At 36.7% G+C, this 19571-nt stretch overlaps 1 protein-coding gene across 1 annotated transcript; it reads right to left on the bottom strand.

Annotated features, from left to right (window-relative positions):
- Positions 1-424: 424 nt before the first annotated feature.
- LOC127637671 (uncharacterized) lies at positions 425-19213 on the bottom strand. Its single transcript, XM_052118855.1, has 10 exons — positions 18800-19213; positions 15777-15910; positions 15250-15451; positions 15014-15158; positions 13318-13453; positions 12915-13035; positions 12735-12813; positions 4668-4770; positions 3572-3677; positions 425-1715 (listed from the first exon to the last, which is right to left on the bottom strand). The coding sequence occupies exons 1-10, from the start codon at positions 18831-18833 to the stop codon at positions 1660-1662; spliced, it is 1116 nt and encodes a 371-aa protein (XP_051974815.1). The 5' UTR covers positions 18834-19213; the 3' UTR covers positions 425-1659.
- Between the last annotated feature and the right edge of the window lie 358 nt (positions 19214-19571).

Genomic DNA, 19571 nt, shown 5'->3' with positions numbered 1-19571 from the left:
TAACATGTAGTCTACTGTGGGAAGATGACGACACATTCTCATTTTTTTTTTTTTTTTGGCTTAAATTTTCCCCTAAAAAAAAAGAAAATAAAGAATAATGATAATAAAACAACCTATCAAATAAAAGCGTATAATACATTTGAATACAGAAGTTGTGGAAGATGGCTGTTTTAACTTGAGATAAAATTTTTACATTTCAAATAAAGGGATTTTTCTCAAATCAGTGTCAGTAAACATAAATATAGCTTCAATACCATGAAGTATTTTTGAAACATTTCTCAAAGAGCTATATGATGTTGTCAGTGATCCCCACTAATATACCTCTGTAGAAATAATTTTGTCCATTTGTTCAACAAAGAAACAGCAATGTTACATATTGTGTGTGCACATTAGTTAAACAAGACTTCATCTGAAATGTATTATTTTATTTATTTTTAAATCAAGCAACATGCATTAAGAAAGGCAAAAATGAGCTACAAAATCCCTGTGTAGCATGCATACACCATTAAAAACAGTTCAGTTTGTATTTTGTAAACCCAGTAAAAATAGGCAATTTCTCTTTTTAACAAATTAATTAATTGCTACAGTGTCCAAAGTTTGTATATTCTTATGCTGTAATGTAATTCAAAATCAGATTATCATGTATTCTAGACTATATTACAAGGTGTTGTTGTATATTATATTGTGTATTGCTCAATATCCACACAGTATCATTGTGTGTATCCCTGATTTAATTTTTAATAGATCATTTCAGCAAGTTTGTGATCATGTTGATAATAATGATAAAAAAAGAAGAAAAAAAAGAAAACTTTAATTTGCATAGAAAATGAAACTGGAAAAATTAATAAACAAACCGAAGTGTAAACATTGGTTCTCAACCGTTACTTACACAAATCTATATGATACATAGGTAATATGATTGCAAACTTATTGAACAGTATAATCTGCAATGCACAATTGTCTTGGCACATTCATTAATAAACATAAAATATATATATTTCTATAGGATTACAAAGAAAAATCATCAGAAACAGAAAGCAAAATCTGTGCAAGATTGCTTCAGGCACATTGCATTGATTTAAATTTAGGAGTGAAACACAGGGAAGTCATCACAAAAGCCCAATTACAGGAGTGTTTTTTTTCTCTGGCAGTGTTTTTGTATGTTGATTTCCAAAACATAGTTTAAAATACTCTCAAATAAGGATATGTTTTGTGAAATCCATCCTATTTCCAGCTATTGGGTAAACAAGTGAACACAATAAAACCAAAATAAAAGTAAAAAAAAGTCTAACATTTGTGTTTAATGAACTGTTATTGAATGGTGGAAATGTTTAATAGCCTTTTTTGTAACCAAGACTTTAAATCAGAATCTGACCGTTAAACACAAACCAACCATGAGAATTATTCACTGGAGTAAAAAGTGTGACAACCATCCCCAGTCTCCACTATATTTTTCTTTGATAATGTTTAATATAATTGAATAATGATTCTAAAGGCAGTTCTCAAAACAAGACACTAATGTAATCTGAAACAGATTAAAAACATTAAAATCACTTGTACTTAAAATTAAAGTAAATAACATATAATGCTTTCCACAATAAATGATACTCATATTTCCTGTTTGGATCCTGAGCATCAGCCAGAATCTCCAGAAAGATCTTATACACGCTGGATCTTGCGTTTGGCATTTGTCCTCTGGTTGACTTGATTCATCCCTAGAAAAGAGCAAAATAAACATCTTATTTCAAAATGTATGACTTGATTTTGTTTCACCCTAGCCGGACAATAATGTATATTAAAGTTTATTTTAAAAGATTCATGTTAATATACCCAAAAAGTTATGATCTTGCATTTTTTTATATATATTTTTTTTAATTATTACCAGCAGCCGTGTTCAAATTGAAAGGAGGCGGGTGGTGGAGTCCCAAACAAATTGAAAAATTTGCTTAAAAATAATTAAAAGTTTTTTAATTATCACCTTTACCAAACTTTTCAACAGTGATCCAAAATGAATTTTCTGACTGAATGTTTTAAACATGCCCAAGTGTATGGAAGTATATTAACGACAAATGTCTTTGAAAAAAAAAAAAAGCATGCATAATTGCACTAATAAAAACCATATAGCAACCATATAACAACCATATGAAATTGCATCCCCAAAATAAAGGCAAACATTGTTAATGCAATGCGTTTATTTTAGTGCTGTCAGATGATTTATTTTTTTAATTGCGATTTATTACATAATGGTTTTTCGTAGTTAATCATGATTGATTGCAGATTTTGAAAGTGCTGAAATTTGACACTACTTCTTGTCAAAATGCATTTATTTCCAACTTCGGAAAGAAAACAAATCAATATGTAACAATATAATGCTTTATTAAAAATTTCCAAAAAATCCATTCATGGTGTTAAAGATAGAAATGCACTTAAATAGCACCAATTCAAGTAATATTAAGCGTTTCCTAAAATCTAAGTGGGAGTTTGACTAATTGAAAGAAATATTCCCCACATAAGTTGCATATTCATTGCAATGGCATTAAATCTCTTAAATTTTCATCCTCCACAATATTAATCTGTCAGTAGACTGTGACTATCTGCTTTGCTACAGCAATCGTGAAGCTGGGTTCATGATTTGCATCAGAGCGTCAATGCCATCATCAAGTGTCGCTTTTAAGTTCACCATGAAAAAGAGCTTGCAGACAAAAACTTCTCATTCTGCGTTTTGTTGATAGTTAAGATTTGCTGTGCTTCTGTGGAAATTAAAATGCGCCTTACATAGGCTGAAAAATACTTTATTTCTATCACAAGTCCCGTCTGTACATCAAATAGTGTTAAGAGCTTTTTTGTCCATCATTTTATCACTGACAAGGAAGCGCTGTCAGAGATTATTTTATTTACTGAGATAACAACCTCTATCATAGAAGAGCGCATAAAGGTCAACTAGTGTGTTATGACAGTATCGCCCATAGAATGTCAATGGGACTGCCGCATTGTGCCATATATGCTTAACTTGTAGGTTGGTGGAAGGGCTCCGGCACTGTTGTGTGTGTCAGTTTGTGGTGTGTGCATCAAAGTAATGACTCCGGGTGGACACATTACAAAGGTTTCGCCCTTCACACCAGTGTTTATGCTGTATTAACAGTAAATGCTTTAATCGTAAAAAAAAACAAACAAAAAAAAAAACATTATTATTATTATTATTTTTCAATTAATGCAATTCAGTGTGCTTTTTAGTTTTTTGTTCCATACAGTGTTTCATGCACAAATTTGTAAAGCATTATCAGAATGGGACTGACACCACATTCATATGACACCTGTCTTCATATTAGACTAAGTTACAAATGTTTGTCAGTGAAATAACTAATTAAAATGGAAACAAATGAGATAAAGCTGTTGTTATACATCCAATGACAGAGTTGCTATTTAACTTGTTTATTTACCCAATTAGTTTATTACAAAAAAGATGTGCAACAATGCAGGGATTGAACCCCGAACGCTCTAATTACGAGACAAAGAGACATTTTCAGACTTGCGCATCATTATAAATTTTATTATGTTTTTGTTGACTTACTTGAAAAATCCAGTATGTAAGTGTCACCATTTACACTGAAGGTCATGGTTTTTTGTTGCTGTTTGTAGCATCTCTCAATGTCAGCACTAGAAACTGAACATCCACCCTATTGAGAAAACAACGAGATGAACAATTGTAATTTAATCTCCCTATGGACATAAATTCATAGTTTAGTCAATGACTAATTATGTTATTTAAGTCAATATTAGTCTCAGCTTCACACCCACAGACCACCTACAGTCTGTTCACTAACCATCTTAAGCATATTGCACATAAAAATGGAAAGCACTTTCTTTTTTTGATTTTCTTGTAATGCCCAATTCCCAATGCGCTCTAAGTAGTGACACGCCTCAATCCAGGTGGTGGAGGATGAATGTCAGTTGCCCCTGTGTCTGAGACCATCAATCCATGCAATTTATCACGTGGCTTGCTGAGTGCATTACTGCGGAGACATAGTGTGCTTGGAGGCTTCACACTATTTTCCGCGGCATCCACGCACAACTCACCACACGCCCCACTGAGAGTGAGAACCTCGACCATGAGGATGTTACCCCGTATGACTCTACCCTCCTAGCAAATGGGCCAATTTGGTTGCTTAGGAGACCTGGCTGGAGTCACTCAGCACACCCTGGATTCGAACTCGAGGGGTCGAATTCAGCGTCAAAACTCTCTGAGCTACCCAGGCTCTTTCTTGATCAAGTAAGCTCAAATCTGACTGGCTAGCTTTATGCAACTTTTGAGAGTATGGGCAATTTTCCTTTTTTATTCCTAATGTGCTTGACCCACTTAGTAGCAATTAAAATAATATCCATGAACAGGACTTTTCCACCATTTTTCTGTTTCCTAAACAATTTCTTTCATAGGTACTGTTGAGCCATTATCCCAAGCCAGTCTATTAATGTTGTATAAATCAACCTCAGATAAACCCACCCCTAAATGGCACTTAAAAAACAAAAGCAGCAGTGACTTTTTGCTTTCCCTTTTAATTGGGCGGTTCGTGAACAAAATATGCTTCAATATAAGGTTAATATTGACATTCAAGGTCATCGTTACATGTAAAGAAAAGTATTATAGTCATATTAAGAAAGAGCTTTACCGAGATTTTGAAGGTGTGCCAGTTTCCACTTTTCCCTTCAAACTGCCACATGGGGGTCTTATTTGGAGGAGCCATCAGGTTCTTGAACTTCAAAGATAATCCACTATAAATGTTTAGTGAAAACATGATATTAGTATTAAACATAAAATTAATGAGTAGTGTCAATTCAGCATATGACTTTCACACTAAAAAAATAAATGAATTTAAAGCGATTGTATTTCAATGCATGCTGATTGTGACATCAATGTACATTTAGTTTTTTGAAAAACTAAAAAATTGTGAGTATTGTTAAAGTCAACATTAACCGGTATTCAAAACCCATTTTACTCACATAATGTAATGTAATATATTTCAAAATGAAACAGAATTGTTTCTAAGGCAGAACAAGTTATTACATTTTGATGAAAGATTACAAAGACAAATATGTTTCACTGGAATAACATGCACTGATGAATCATGCAAAATAAGACCAGGGACATGTATTAAGAAAGTACATAGGGGGAGTCACATGACGCCATGTGAGGAGCGGACATGCGAACGGTGAGCTCTGTGCACTTTGCTTATTTTATTACTACTTGTGTCATAAACCGGTGAGATTTGATAAACCCTGATTCTTAACTGTTCTAAATTTTAAATCCTCGGGCTCTGGAGATATTAAAAGACACTTATGTGCTTGGGCTGATTCCACTGACAAACAGACCGAAAGCCCCAGACTCAATTCGGACTGTGAACTGAAAGAAACTGGCATGAAATGATGAATGTCGGCAATGCTGATGAAAGTTGTTGCAGATTTGGAGGATCTTTCTGCAATTTGTCGATCGATTACTTCCATGGATACGAAATTCACTAAGTTGGTTACAAGACTGTCGGACGTTGAGAGACGGATCGATTATCTGGAGTCATCAGAAAAGGAATTAGCTGCCTATCCACTAGTGACCAGTTCCAATTTGGAACGCGTTTGGGAAAAACTTGAGGAGTTGGAGAAACATAATCGACGAAACAGCGTCCGAATAGTTGGAATTCCTGAGCATAAGACGGCTGAGATATGGTGAATTTCCTAGACAAGATCTTCACGAGTCTGCTTGAAATAAGCTAGAAATCGAGCGAGCTCACAGAGTCCCAGCACGCAGATCCGCTGAAGGATACAGACCCTGATCAATTCTGGCCAAATTTCTGAGATCATCCGATAAAGATCTCATGTTATGCGGGGTAAGGAAAGCTTTCTTGGAAGAACCACAACATTTTCTTTTTCCCAGATTTTCCAATTTGACAAGAGAGAAACATGATCGATTCAAGGAATGCATGAAACTCTTGCATCGATGGAGGATCGCTTTTGCATTGATGTTTCTGGCCAAATTGAGAATAGATACCAAGGATGGCCACAAAATATTTACATGCCCACAGCAAGCATTGTCTTTCATATAGACAATGGGGTGAGTTAGCCATTTAGTGTTTCTCATGTGGCACCTGAGTGAACTTGACTCGCTGAATATACTCTTGACTGTCTGAGGAAGATGTCGCCATTGTGTTTCTTTTTGTGCTTGTTCCGCCTAGTGGCTGGAGTTTGTTTTGTGGAATAACACAAAACGGGGCAGAAGTGGCTCAGTGGTTGAGGCTCAGGTTTACGGACCAGAAGGTCGGGGGTTCAAGCCCCAGCACCACCAAGATGCCACTGTTGGGCCCTTGAGCAAGGTACTTAACTCCAGGTTGCTCCGGGGGGATTGTCCCTGTAATAAGTGTACTGTAAGTCGCTTTGGATAAAAGCGTCTGCCAAATGCATAAAAAAATAACACTCCTCCGGGACAGATGTAGAGGAATCTGCTCATTCTTTGTTCTTATGCCTCCTATTGGCTGGATTTTGTTTTGTGGAGTATTTTTTTTGTAGGACAATGGAAGGATTAGGTCATCTGCTGCACTCATGAACAGTCGGCTCACTGAACATTCGTTTGACTGTTTTTTTTTTGTTTGTTTTTTTGTGCTGGCTCCTTTGGGACGGTTATGGGTAAATCTGCATGTTCCTTGTGTTTATGCCTCCTATTGACTAGAGTTTGTTTTGTGGAGTATTTTCTGTCGGAGGAAACTGAATGGATTTTTCTTCTTGTTTTATACAGTTTGATACATTTTTGGGAATAAATCTACACGTTATTTGTGTTTATTTTGCCTATTGGCTGGAGTTTGTTTTATAGATTATTTTCTGTTAAGTAATTCTGTCTCACAAAATTTGTATAGGAGCACCGGACTTGAGCAATCTGATGGGGGACTCTCGTAGGTGTACATGGACTGTTTGAGTTTAGAGGGATGGACGCTGGTTGGCGCTGGCGTTTTTTCTGTTTGTTTGGTTCGGGGGGAGGATTGGGGTTTGATTGTTGCACTAATGGGGAATGTGGTCTTTATAATTTTTATTTTTGACACACAATCTATTATTTCTTACATGTCAAAATATAAAATGTTAATATGAGTGGATTATCTCTCTCCACGTGGAATGTGAATTGGTTGGGGCACCTCATTAAACATAAGAAATATGATATAGTGTTTCTATCTTTCCCTGCAGGAAGCTGAAAAATTTGGGAAGATATGGGGTGGACATGTTTTCTTTAGTACTGGCTCAAGTAAGAGCAGGGGAGTCATTACATTGATAATTAAGCATCTACAATTAAAATGTCTCAAATAGATTAAAGATAAATTAGGAAGAGTCGTTATTGTTTTAACAGAAATTCAGGGGCAAATGTTGATTTTGGCTAATATTTACGCACCTAACGCTGATGATCAGGGCTTTTTTATAGATCTTGAAGAGAGGTTACAAGCCAAGACTTTAATATTTTGATGGACATAGTTCTGCAAAAGTGTGAAAGCCCCCTAGAGTAACACTGACGCTTCACAGGATGTGTAAAAATCTTGGTCTTACAGATATTTGGAGACTTTTGAACCCATTTGGTAGGGACTATAAATTTTTTTCATCAGTCCATAAGATTTATTCTAGAATAGATTTTTTTTTTTTAATTTCTAAGTCCCTCATTTAATCTGTTGTTCAATGTTCAGTTGGAAACAACTTAGTCTCAGATCACGCCCTGTTGAGTTTAGAGGTGTTGCCAAATACGGAGAAAAATAAATCATATAGTTGCCACTTTAATGTATCCCTTTTGCAAAATCCTGAATTTGAGCAAATGTTAAAGGCTGAAATAAATTTTTATATGGAGACCAACTGGTCCTCAGTATCCTGTGTGGGGGCGTGGCTTGGGAGGCACTTAAGGCTGTTCTTAGGGGTCGGATCATACAGTATGCCTCATTCATAAAAAAATCCAAAGCACAAGAACTCGTGGAGTTGGAAGGGAATATTAAAAGTGCTGAGGCAGAGCTGATGTGCCAAATGTCATCTGAAGGCCTCAGAGAATTGGCCTGATTGAAATACAGATATAATACTATTTTGTCACGGAAGGTGGAGTTTTGGCTATTCAGGGCAAGACAGTCATATTTTGAGTCGGGGGACAAAACAGGGAAGCTTTTGGCTAGGTTTATAAAGAAGAGAGAGTCTTTTTCTACCATTCCCTCAGTGAAATCTGCTGGTGGTAAAATATTTATAATATTTTTAAAGAATTCTATTTTGATCTCTATAATTCTACATCTTCGTCTACTGATGAGGATATTAGAAATGTTGTATAACCATTAGAACGCCCTAAACTGACAACGGAGCAAAAAAAAAATCTTGGAGGAGCTTAGCAAGGTAATTAAGGCCGTCCATACAGGCAAGGATAAGGGGCCAGATGGCTTTGCCACCAAGTTTTTTAGATCTTATGCTACAGAGCTGGCTCCATTTTTGTTAGAAGTTTATACTGAGTCATTAAAGAATGGAAAGCTTCTGCCTGACACAAGCCCAGATCAGTCTGATTCTTAAAAAAGACAAAGATCCAAGCGAGTGTAAGAGTTATTGGTGGTACAAACTAGTGGATTAATTTTAGATTATTTTACTCTGGATAAACCTCTTTTCCCATTATTGTTCTGTCTTGCCATGGAACCATTAGCAGCCGTGATAAGAAGGGGATAATTTTCCAGGTTTGGTGGCGGGAGGTATGGCGCGGAGGTATGGTAAAGCTTTTGCTGTACGCGGATTATATTTTATTATTTGTCTCTGACCCTACTAGTTCTATGCCTTGCCTCCACAGAATTATTAGCTGTAATATTTGTATTGGTCTAAATCCGAAGCTTTGGCTCTGACAGCATACTACCCAGTAACAGCTTTCCAGCCGGGCACCAGAGACCAAAACAGGGCATTAAATATTTGGTTATTTTATTCCCAATCAATTTGTCTGATTTAGTTTGACCCCTTAATTAAAACATTTTTGAGTTACATTTTCAATAATTGGGAAGGTTAATGTTGTTAAAATGAATTGTATTCCATGTAAGGTATGGCGGAGGATCAGTGGCCTTAACAGATTCACGAACAAACAAGAACTTACTGTTAAAAACTCCCCTAATTACTGAAATAGCGCCAACCAGTCTCCACAAGCACAATAAATGTATTGACAAAGAGACAATGAACTATTGACAGAGAACCGCATGTGACATCCGCATGCTCACCACGTGCTTATCGTGTGGACAGGAAGGGGGAAACTTTGAACGCAACAATGTGTGTGTGTGTGTGTTTTTCAGTTAAACACAGAACTGCATATTGCTAATGAAATACGTGTAATCCCTGTATGTTGTGTATTTCTGAGGTATATCAAACTCGTTAGAACTGTTTCGTTGTGTGTTTTAAACTCTGAGGCCTCATATTTAATAGCCTCAGAGTGTATATTCCCTTTTTAAGTGTACTAAACACACGTTTCTTGGTATCAAATTAAACCTTACGATTTGTCCGAGCTGAATTCGAATATAAGATATCTGTAGAATGATATTACGCGATGTTTTACTATCTTTTGAGTCATTCAGCCCAAAATCTCTTACTGTCATAAACATGCAAATGAGCCTTGACAAAGGAACTCTCTCATGCCCAGAGTAAGGGAGACTTTTACGACCTCCAAAGGAATGTTCAGAGAAGTGCTGACCCTCACTTCATTCTCTTACTGAGAAAGAGAAATGAACCCTGTTAATCCTATATATATATTCTATATATCCATGTGATAAATTCATTGACATGTATCTAATGTTCCATCTCATAATTTTCCTAAATGTTGTTTGATCTGTGTTTTCTTTCAAACTCTAATAGGTTAATGTTTCAGACTTTGCATACTATGGTTAACCGAAATCATATGTGTGGCATATCTGGTCTCTATAACTTGGTATTTTGAAGATCGAAATGACTGTGTACATGATATGTCGATAACAACAACATATTAGTATTACAAGTATATTTCCTAGTTTCTTTCTTGCTCATGCAATGAGAAATGTGAGAACAAAAAGCAATAAACCAAATTCCCGCCTGGAACCCAAACCCTTCTCATTGGTCGAGCCAATGAGAGGTGGGACATGTTTTCTAAGGTTATAAATGCTCTTAGCTCTTATCTCTTAGCTCTCTCTTAGTCCTCTCGTCTCTTGCTTCCTGCTCTCTTTCTTCCTGCTCTCTTGCTTCCTGCTCTCTTGCTGAATGATGCTGAACTAGAAGGCCCCCAAGGACTCCCAAGCGTGCGCCAGGCTACGTACGGCCTTGTCTTTCCATTCACCAAAGATATCAAGACAACATCATCAAAGATCAACTGGAGCCTCAACAAATTGCATCAGGACAGTTTAATTCAAATGGGACATGCAAGTATCAAACTTAGTCTCATTATTTGATACATTAAGTATCCTTACCCCTTTCTAAAAAGGGCGTGTCAGAACTAATATGATGGTTTGCTCAGGCTGTTGATCTGCTGAACTTCAAACAATGCTATAACTTCTTGCCTTCCTGTATTCTGCTTCAGCCCTCTTTCCCTTGGTAAACTGTATGCATGTATGTATATGTATGTTAGAGTAGTTTAAATGTTTAGTCTAGTTAATAAAGTCTTGTTCATGTCACACGTAAAGTTGTCTGTGTCTCAAGCTCATATCTGAAGTCACTAATCATAGATTTTGACTACTTGCTCTTAATACTTAGTAAGAAAGACATTTCCCATGCCCCGGAAATGTACATTTCTATTAATTAATTAATTAATAACCAATATTGAGTGTTCACGGGATGAACCGAGTATTTGGTTGTAATGTTAATGTAGCTACATCAAGTTAACCCGATTAACTGATCCAAATATTCATAATCGATTATAACAAGTTATGATTGATTAATATTTCATAGAGCTGATTCGCTACACCAAAATGTAACTACTTGTTACAATCTCTCCCTGTAGATATCCCCCTCTCTTATTTCAACCAATTTGATAGAATAGCGAATTCCTTCATTTGGAATGGTTAATGTCCCAGATTACATTTTAATAAGTTACATAGGCTGATTGACAAAGGTGGGCTAGACCTACCCAAGATTTAGTTTTATTATTATGTATTCGGTCTCAGACATTTGGCTCATTGGTCGCTTCCACCTGAGATAGCCCCTCTCTGGTTTTGAATTGAACATGAAGTTCTTGCCTGTATTTTGCTATTACAAAGCCTTTCTATTAAACTAACCGTAGTAGATATGTCACACCCCGTTATCTCACATTTGCACGCAGTATGGACAAAAGTGTCCAGAGTGTTTAATTCAGACATTTTATTTAAATGTTGCCTCGAGCATATGGCTGAATGATGTATTGAAAGGTCCCCTTTCTGCTGGTCAGAGTGGATTGTGAGGGGGGTTACTACTGTATACTCAGTGACATATGAGAGTGGAGAGTTTACATATTTAGAAAATTTGGTTCAACACTTTGAGATTCCCAGATCTCAGTTCTATATGAATTTACAGGAGTAGCTCACACCACCCTAAAGCAGCAGATACTCGGGGAGAGGTGATTATTGCTTTTGGAAAAGGTCATGAGGCATCAGTGTATCACTCCCTGTTAATTCAGATTCTGGGGGACGGAGCTTAAACTTCTATCAAGAGATTATGGGAGTAAGATTTAAACTTGACATTGGAGTAGGAATTGTGGGCTAGGATTCTAAATAATGTAAAGTCTACATCTAGTGATGCAAAGGTTCACCTTATGCAATTTAATATTTTACACAGATTATATTGGACCCCCTCTAGATTATATAGGCTTGGTCTTAAAGAAACACCCACATGCAGGTGATGCCAATCAGAAGATTGAGACACAATCCATGTTTTTTTGGGGGTGTGCTAAGATTCAAGACCTTTGGTTGAAAGTGCAGAATTGTATGTGTGTCGTTTTGAGCACTCAAATTTTACTTTGTCCCAGACTCTGTACTTTTGTGATGTGGGCAGTCATACATTTGGGGGATAATCACATAAAAAAATTGGGTTCTGACCAGTCTCGTGATTGGCGATCATGGAGAGGTGTGTTGAAAAAGGGAGGGTGGCTGCTCTCAAGGAAGTGGTAAATTCAAGGAAGTGTTTAAAAAATGGGGCAATTATTTAGTTATTTTGGGGGACTCTCGAGGAGGGGATGTGGAGTGTGTAGTTTATATATATATATATATATATATATATATATATATATATATTTACATTTATGCATTTGGCAGATGCTTTTATCCAAAGTGACATACTTTTAAGACAGCCCTTATTACAGGGACAATCCCCCCAGAGCAACCTGGAGTTAAGTGCCTTGCTCAAGGACACAATGATCCTATGTGGGGATCAAACCCACAACCTTCTGCTTAACAGATTAGTGCTTTAGCCCACTACGCCACCACCACTCCATAGAGTTTATTTATTTATTTGGTTGTGTTTGTGTATGGGACCACAGGGGTGTTTGTTGTGGGTCAGGGTGGGGTTGGTGAATGTGAAATGTTGATTCATTATATATGTGCAGGGTTTTTCTTTGTGGTGTTTATATGAATCAATAAAAAATATTAATTACAAAAAAGAAAGTACATAGGGTAAATTTTAATTACATGTTGACTTTAATGAGTTAAAGGAACTAAATAAGGCCCAAAACTTGTATCTGTTTAGTGAACTTTTTGCCCTAATTGTTTTTTTATACTCACTCTCCACTTTGAGGTTCATATTTAGGGCATCGTCTAACCCGTCTGCTATGGCCTGTAGATACATTTTTCTGTGACATTCCTGAAAACACAAAAAAACACAAATTAATGAATCTGGCCAATTTTGTTTATGGAATGAATGCTTGTTTTTAGGCATGTTCGTGGTTGCAAATAAAAACAAACCTCTGAAGTTAACTTCATATTTGGTGGAGTCAATGCTGAACTGAACAGAACCTTTGCGGTTCTTTTGGTACTCCTGCTCTAGTTTTGAGCTCTGAAGTGTACTGGCTTTGCCCTTAGAACCCTAGACCCACAGATGCAATATATATTTGTGCATTAATTATATATCAAATATGACTGCAACATCGATAACTCCAAACCTTATTGGTTCTCATTGCATCTCGTAAACAAACATCATGACGTCATGTTGCAAGAACCAATGATGTTTGACGCTATCGGCGTAGTTGCCATATTTGATTTGAGATTTTTTTGGAGAGCGAATAACAAAATTCACAATATTCATCACACAAATTGATCAAAAGACTTCATATGAATTAGAATATTGTGCACAAGTCATATCACTTACCTTCTCCCCATAACGACACCAGCCTTGGTCATCTTGGCACCACCAGAGCCACTCTGTCTGTCCTGAATCTTTACGGCGGACTCTAATATTTGTTTTCTTAAGAACTCTCATCTTAGTAAAATCTATTGAAATAGCCCTATAGGGAATGACATGGAGAATACATCACAGAGGCAGGGGGAAGTATCTCAAGTAATTATTTAAAACAATAATTCAAACATAATGTCTAAATTTAGACACAAGCTATATTTTGCTATATTTTATTGAATCTTATTGCAAATAATTCTATGGATGATCTAGATAATGTTGTTTCCAGCTGTGGCAAATTTAAACATCCTTGAACAAATGGTTTCAGCATTTTGAGAACATTTTCGTAATAGCAACACTTGCTCAGATTGTCCCGCTGTCCATGTGAACCTTTTTTGTGAACTAGAGATTTTGCTTTCACAAGATGCACTGATTTATATCTGACCAATGATTTGATAAATGGGAAATGGGATGAATTAATTTAAATTTAATGTCATTTTCAATTGAAATTAATGGCTGTTGAAATTTGAAACATTCACAAATAAATGGTTGCCGTTTATGATGGTTTTTAGTTGCAGCGTCCCCTATCTTCGGAATGGAACAACATTTGGTGTGCTATTTGTCCTGGGATCCATATGTACCAGATTTGGTGGACTAGTTAATCATTACGCACCACGTCATAAAAATTTATTGATTTATATCTGCCAAACAATTTGATGATCGAGAAATTAAATGATAATTTATTTGATTGGCTGTTAGAGGCCATTTTTGTTGTTAATTTTGTTTGATTGCTATTTTCGTATATTAGCACTAATGTCAAAGAAAAAGCACACCAAATTTCAACATCCTTGGACATACGGTTGCCATTTAAAATGGTTTTGAGTTGCAGCACCCCTTGTGTAACAAGTTTTGGGCACATCCTCACAATGTTCAGGTGTGTAATGGTAGCAAGTTTTAAGTTTGGATTTATTGTTCAAAAGATACAGAACAATAAGTCAATATTAGCTGTGCTCAAATATTTGTTTGGCTTGTATCTAAACAATATTTTGACGAATCAAAATACCTTTTTGTCCTGAGGGTGTTTAGATGTTATAAGTATTCAAATTTCATAGGGATTAGTTTTGTTATAGATGTTTGTGGTGGTTGAGAGCCGGCTTGTGAGCGAGATCAAGAAATGAGAACGGTAAGGATCATCACCTGGCAATGATTGTCTCTAACTTCTGTTTGTCATTGGAGTGAGAGATGGAGAGGGATTTAAGAGCGAGCTGGACGCCAGTAAGGGAGAGAGTGCTGAAAAGCCAATTTTGTGTTATAAAATAAATACAGTTTGAGTTGGATTTGCCTTCTCCCGCTTCCTCCTTGCAACCCCATTACGAACTTTGTTACAATGTTATAGACATATAGAAACTGCTTGAAGAATCCAGAGGACTAAAAATGTGACCGAAATGTGGTCCTGTACCAACTTACTAAGTTTGGGCTCTCTGTGATTAACAATACAGTCTGATGCCCAACAAAAACAGGGTAAATGAATAGTGACAAAATTGACATTTTTGGGTGAACTTACCCTTTGGAAAAGAAGAAAATCCAAATACAATAGGGTTCCAGCAACTTTGCTATTTATACTCCTGATTAAAGCACTTTATCAAAACAAACTTAAATCTCCTGCACTCACCCAGCACGAGTGTTATAGATCTTGATTCCTTTGGTGTTGGGGCGTGAATATTGGGCTTCTAGTATGTAATCATGGACAATGTCCTCCCAGCCTCTTCCAATATCCAGCTGCCACCTGTAGGGCCTATCATCGTCTCCATCATTTTCTATTAGTATTGAAAAAAAAAAGACTAGCATTGCACACTATTTATTTAATTGAAAATTATTTATCCATTCCTGACATCAAAACAGACATACCAACAGGTGAGGGACTTTGGATCCTTCCATGATTTTTTCTTCCTGGACGTTCACTTTGTCTAGGTGATGAAGATGAACTCTTGTGGTTGAGACGACACCTGGCACCATAACGACAGTTGCCTTTTGCATGGTGTAAGCATATGTGCAGGTTCCAACACTTGTCTCCATAATGGCAGCAACCATGATTATAACTCTTACATATCTGAACACGTACAAAAATGTATTATTAAAGGTTAGTTCATACAACACAATCTTCTAACCTTCTCTTTAAGTTTTCTATGGAAGAAAGAAAGTTAAACCCGTTTGGAATGATTTCAGGGTGAGAACATAGAATTTAAATTTAAGTTAACAATTCTTCCTTTTAGACAACTGTACAACTGTATTCATGCTCAAGAAGTAATGTGATTCATTTGAATTGTTTTTTTTTTTATTATTATAAAAGTGCTTTTGTTTGAGAAGCTTTGTCTACATTATCTTCCAATATGCAATGTTCTTTTTTTTCTTATTCTATCTAATTTGAGATTTACCTTGGCAGTGGTATGTCTGACTGCTTCATTTCCAGAGCTGGAGCCAGAATCTGAGGCTGTTTCAGAGTCTGAGTCACTGTCACTGAAACCAGAGGAGCTATCCTCAGAGTCTGACATTTGATGTCTGCTCTCAACTAAAAAGAATAATTAATACACAACAATTGAATTAATATACAACAATTTTAATCAAAATAGAACTTAGAAAATTGAATTTAGATTTGTCTCAAGCGGCATATCCCCAAACATATTGTTAGGAATCAGGCAAGGAGTGAGGATCTAAGTGCAGTTCTTTAATGAGGAAACAAACGGTGAACAGGATAACTAAAAAATAGCTAAACAATACAGGGAACAAACAAAATATAAACATGAAAAACATTCACAGAGCGCACGGGCAGGAGAACCATCGAAGACAACCACAACATTAAACAACCGACAATGAAAGAACAAACAACAGGGCTTAAATACACAGGGATGATGATGATTGAATTAACCACAGGTGAAAACAATGACAAAGTGCTGGCAGTGATGAGGGCCGGGAATCATGGGAATTGTAGTTCAAGACAATAGACACAAGAAACACGGGGAAGACAACCAGGGATCGTAACACATATATATGTTGTGTGTTTGTGTGTGTGTGTGTGTCAAAATTCATAAATGTTTGTTTTCTCTAGCTCTGGTTATATTCTGTAGAAAAGCACACCAGTGTGATCAAGGGTGCCGTAACGTCGGGAAAGATTAGTATGATTCTAAGGGCCCTGGACAGACAAAGAGCCCAGCAGAACCCCCAAGACTTTTTCTGCGCGATTTTGTTATAAATGGCCACTTTGCACTGGTTAGCTAAAATGAAAACTGTTCTTTCGTAATAATAATAAAAGACGATCTAGTGTGTGGGATGACTGGGATACCCCTTAAGACATTCAGTGGTTTATCCCATAAGAGCTTTTTAAGGCTAAATGCACTTCCCATCTGTGCTGCCTGAGGCACGACTCGCGCATATCCTCGCGCTGGATGCATCATAAACTAGGCTTGACTGGAGAGTGCTAAACAGCAAGACATTGACCACAAAACCTGAATAAAATTGATAACTTTCTAATTTGATGCACTATGGAGAATGTTAAACATCTAATAAGACCATTGAAAAAAAATACATATACAGTTGAAGTCAGAAATGAACATACACATAGGTTGAAGTAATTAAAACTCTTTTTTTTTTTACAACTCCAAAGATTTAATTTGATTTTTTTGCAAAGAAATATGACAGTTTTGCCAAGTCGTTTAGGACATCTACTTTGTGCATGACAAGTAATATTCCCATCAATTATTTACAGACAGATTGTTTCACTATTAATTGACTATCACAATTCCAGTGGGTCAGAAGTTTACATACACTAAATTAATTGTGCCTTTAAGCAGCTTGGAGAAAATTATGTCAAACCTTTAGACAATTAGCTTCTGATAGGTGGTGTACTGAATTGGAGGTGTACCTGTTGATGCATTTTTAGGCCTAACTTCAAACTCAATGCCTCTTTGCTTGACATCATGGGAAAATCAAAAGAAAGACCTCGGAAAAACAATTGTGGGCCTCCACTAGTCTGGTTCATCCTTGGGAGCAATTTCCAAATGCCTGAAGGTACCACGTTCATCTGTACAAACAACAGTATGCAAGTATAAACACCATGGGGTCACGCAGCCATCATACCTCTCAGGAAGGAGACGTATTCTGTCTCCTAGAGATTACCGTTGTTTAGTACGAAAAGTGAAAATCAATCCCAGAACAACAGCAAAGGACCTAGTGAAGATGCTGGAAGAAACAGGTAGACAAGTATCTATATCCACAGTAAACAAGTCCTAAATCAACATAACCTGAAAGGCAGCTCAGTAAGGAAGAAGCCAATGCTCCAAATCTGCCATAAAAAAGCCAGACTACAGTTTGCAAGTGCACATGGGGACAAAGATCTTACTTTTTGGAGAAATGTCCTCTGGTTTAATTAAACAAAAATGTAACTGTTTGGTCATCATGACCATCATTATGTTTGGAGGAAAAAGGGTGAAGAACACCATCCCAATCATGAAGCATAGGGGTGGCAGCATCATGTTGTGGGGGTGCTTTGCTGCAGGAGGGTCTGGTGCACTTCACAAAATAGATGGCATCATGAGGAAGGAAAAATGATATGGCTATATTAAAGCAACATCTCAAGACATCACCCAGGAAGTTAAAGCTCGGTCGCAAATCGGTCTTCCAAATGGACAATTACCCTTAGCATACCTCCAAAATTGTGGCAAAATGGCTGAAGGACAATAAAGTCAAGGTATTGGAGGTATCACAAAGCCCTGACCTCAATCAGATAGAAAATTTGTGGGCAGAACTGAAAAGTGTGTGCGAGCAAGGACGTCTACAAACCTGACTCAGTTACACCAGTTTTGTCTGGAGGAATGGGCCAAAATTCCAGCAACTTATTGTGAGAAGCATGTGGAAGGCTACCCAAAATGTTTGAGGCAAGTTAAGCAATTTAAACGCAATGCTACCAAATACAAACACAGTGTATGTAAACTTCTGACCCACTGGGGATGTAATTTAGTGATGGGTTGTTCTTGAATGAGTTGGCTCTAAGAGCCGGCTGGCATATCAGAAGAGACAAATCTATTTATTAAAATATATAAAAAAAAAAAGATTTTTTCTCATTCTTAAAACAGTGATCATAACTGACCAAAGATAGGAATGTTTTCTACGATTAAATGTCAGGAATCGTGAAAAACTGAGTTTAAATGTATTTTGCTAAGGTGTATGTAAACATCAACTGTATGTTGTGGAATATTTATTTTTATATGATAATAAGATATTCTTGTTTAATCAAACATGTGTTTTAAAAGGAGAATGACATTGAAACTCCAGTGGTAAGGAGACCTCGAAAATCTTGAATATTGCGTGTTCAGATAATAGGTATAGCAAGACCGGTAATTGGCAACTTACATTGCATGTTTTATGCTATTTTATTCTTTTGATATTTGAAGAAGAAACTCACCCAAATCCTCTTCGTAATTCGAAGCCATGTTCATAAATGAGATTCCCTATGCTTTCAGTTTCATTTTCTCAGACCTAAACTTGCCCACAAAATGGACAGATATGTCTGCTTACATTAGTCTCTTCATCTATGTTGTTTTAAAGATTTTGGTTTATCATTCACCAAGATTGGACTTAAAATCGAGAATGCCTCATAATATTAACAAAGTTAATCGAAGTTGTATAACGTCAAATTACATTTTGAAGCTTTGGCGCCATCTAACGAGGAACAACTGTAACTATTTTGATGTCATTCACCGATTCGTTCAGTGACCATTAATGCAGAGCTTTACAATGACAAATTAATGTCTGTTATTGAGCCATTGAGTTATTTGGTTCTTTTCATTTCTAAAATTGTGCATCCTCGTTTCCTTTCCCTTCTTCGTTTCCTAGCTCCGCCCTCGTAGATTGTTGAATATGTGACAGTTATGGTTTGAATACAGTAATGGTGAAACCAGATGTAAAAGGGGAGGATAATTTAAGCGCGTTTCATTTGCTTCAATCTAAAAGTCTTCTGCATAAGCTGCTTCTGTGCTTCCTCGCCAAAGTGTCGTCGGCAAAGCTTCCTCCGTCCTCCTCAGGGTGCAATTACATAATTTATTCCTTCTTATGGTGCGTTAACATACAACGCGAATCGAGCGTTTCGCGCGGCGCGATTACAAATAAAGCCAATGCAAAGGCGCGAAGCGAAAACGCGAAATCGCTTCATTCGCGTGAGTTGACTTTTTTTTTAT

The sequence above is a fragment of the Xyrauchen texanus genome, chromosome 45, assembly GCF_025860055.1.
Source record: "Xyrauchen texanus isolate HMW12.3.18 chromosome 45, RBS_HiC_50CHRs, whole genome shotgun sequence".
NCBI classification, from domain to species: domain Eukaryota; kingdom Metazoa; phylum Chordata; class Actinopteri; order Cypriniformes; family Catostomidae; genus Xyrauchen; species Xyrauchen texanus.
The sequence above is the reverse complement of the archived record's forward strand: the minus strand, read 5'-3'. Positions and strand labels throughout refer to the sequence as shown.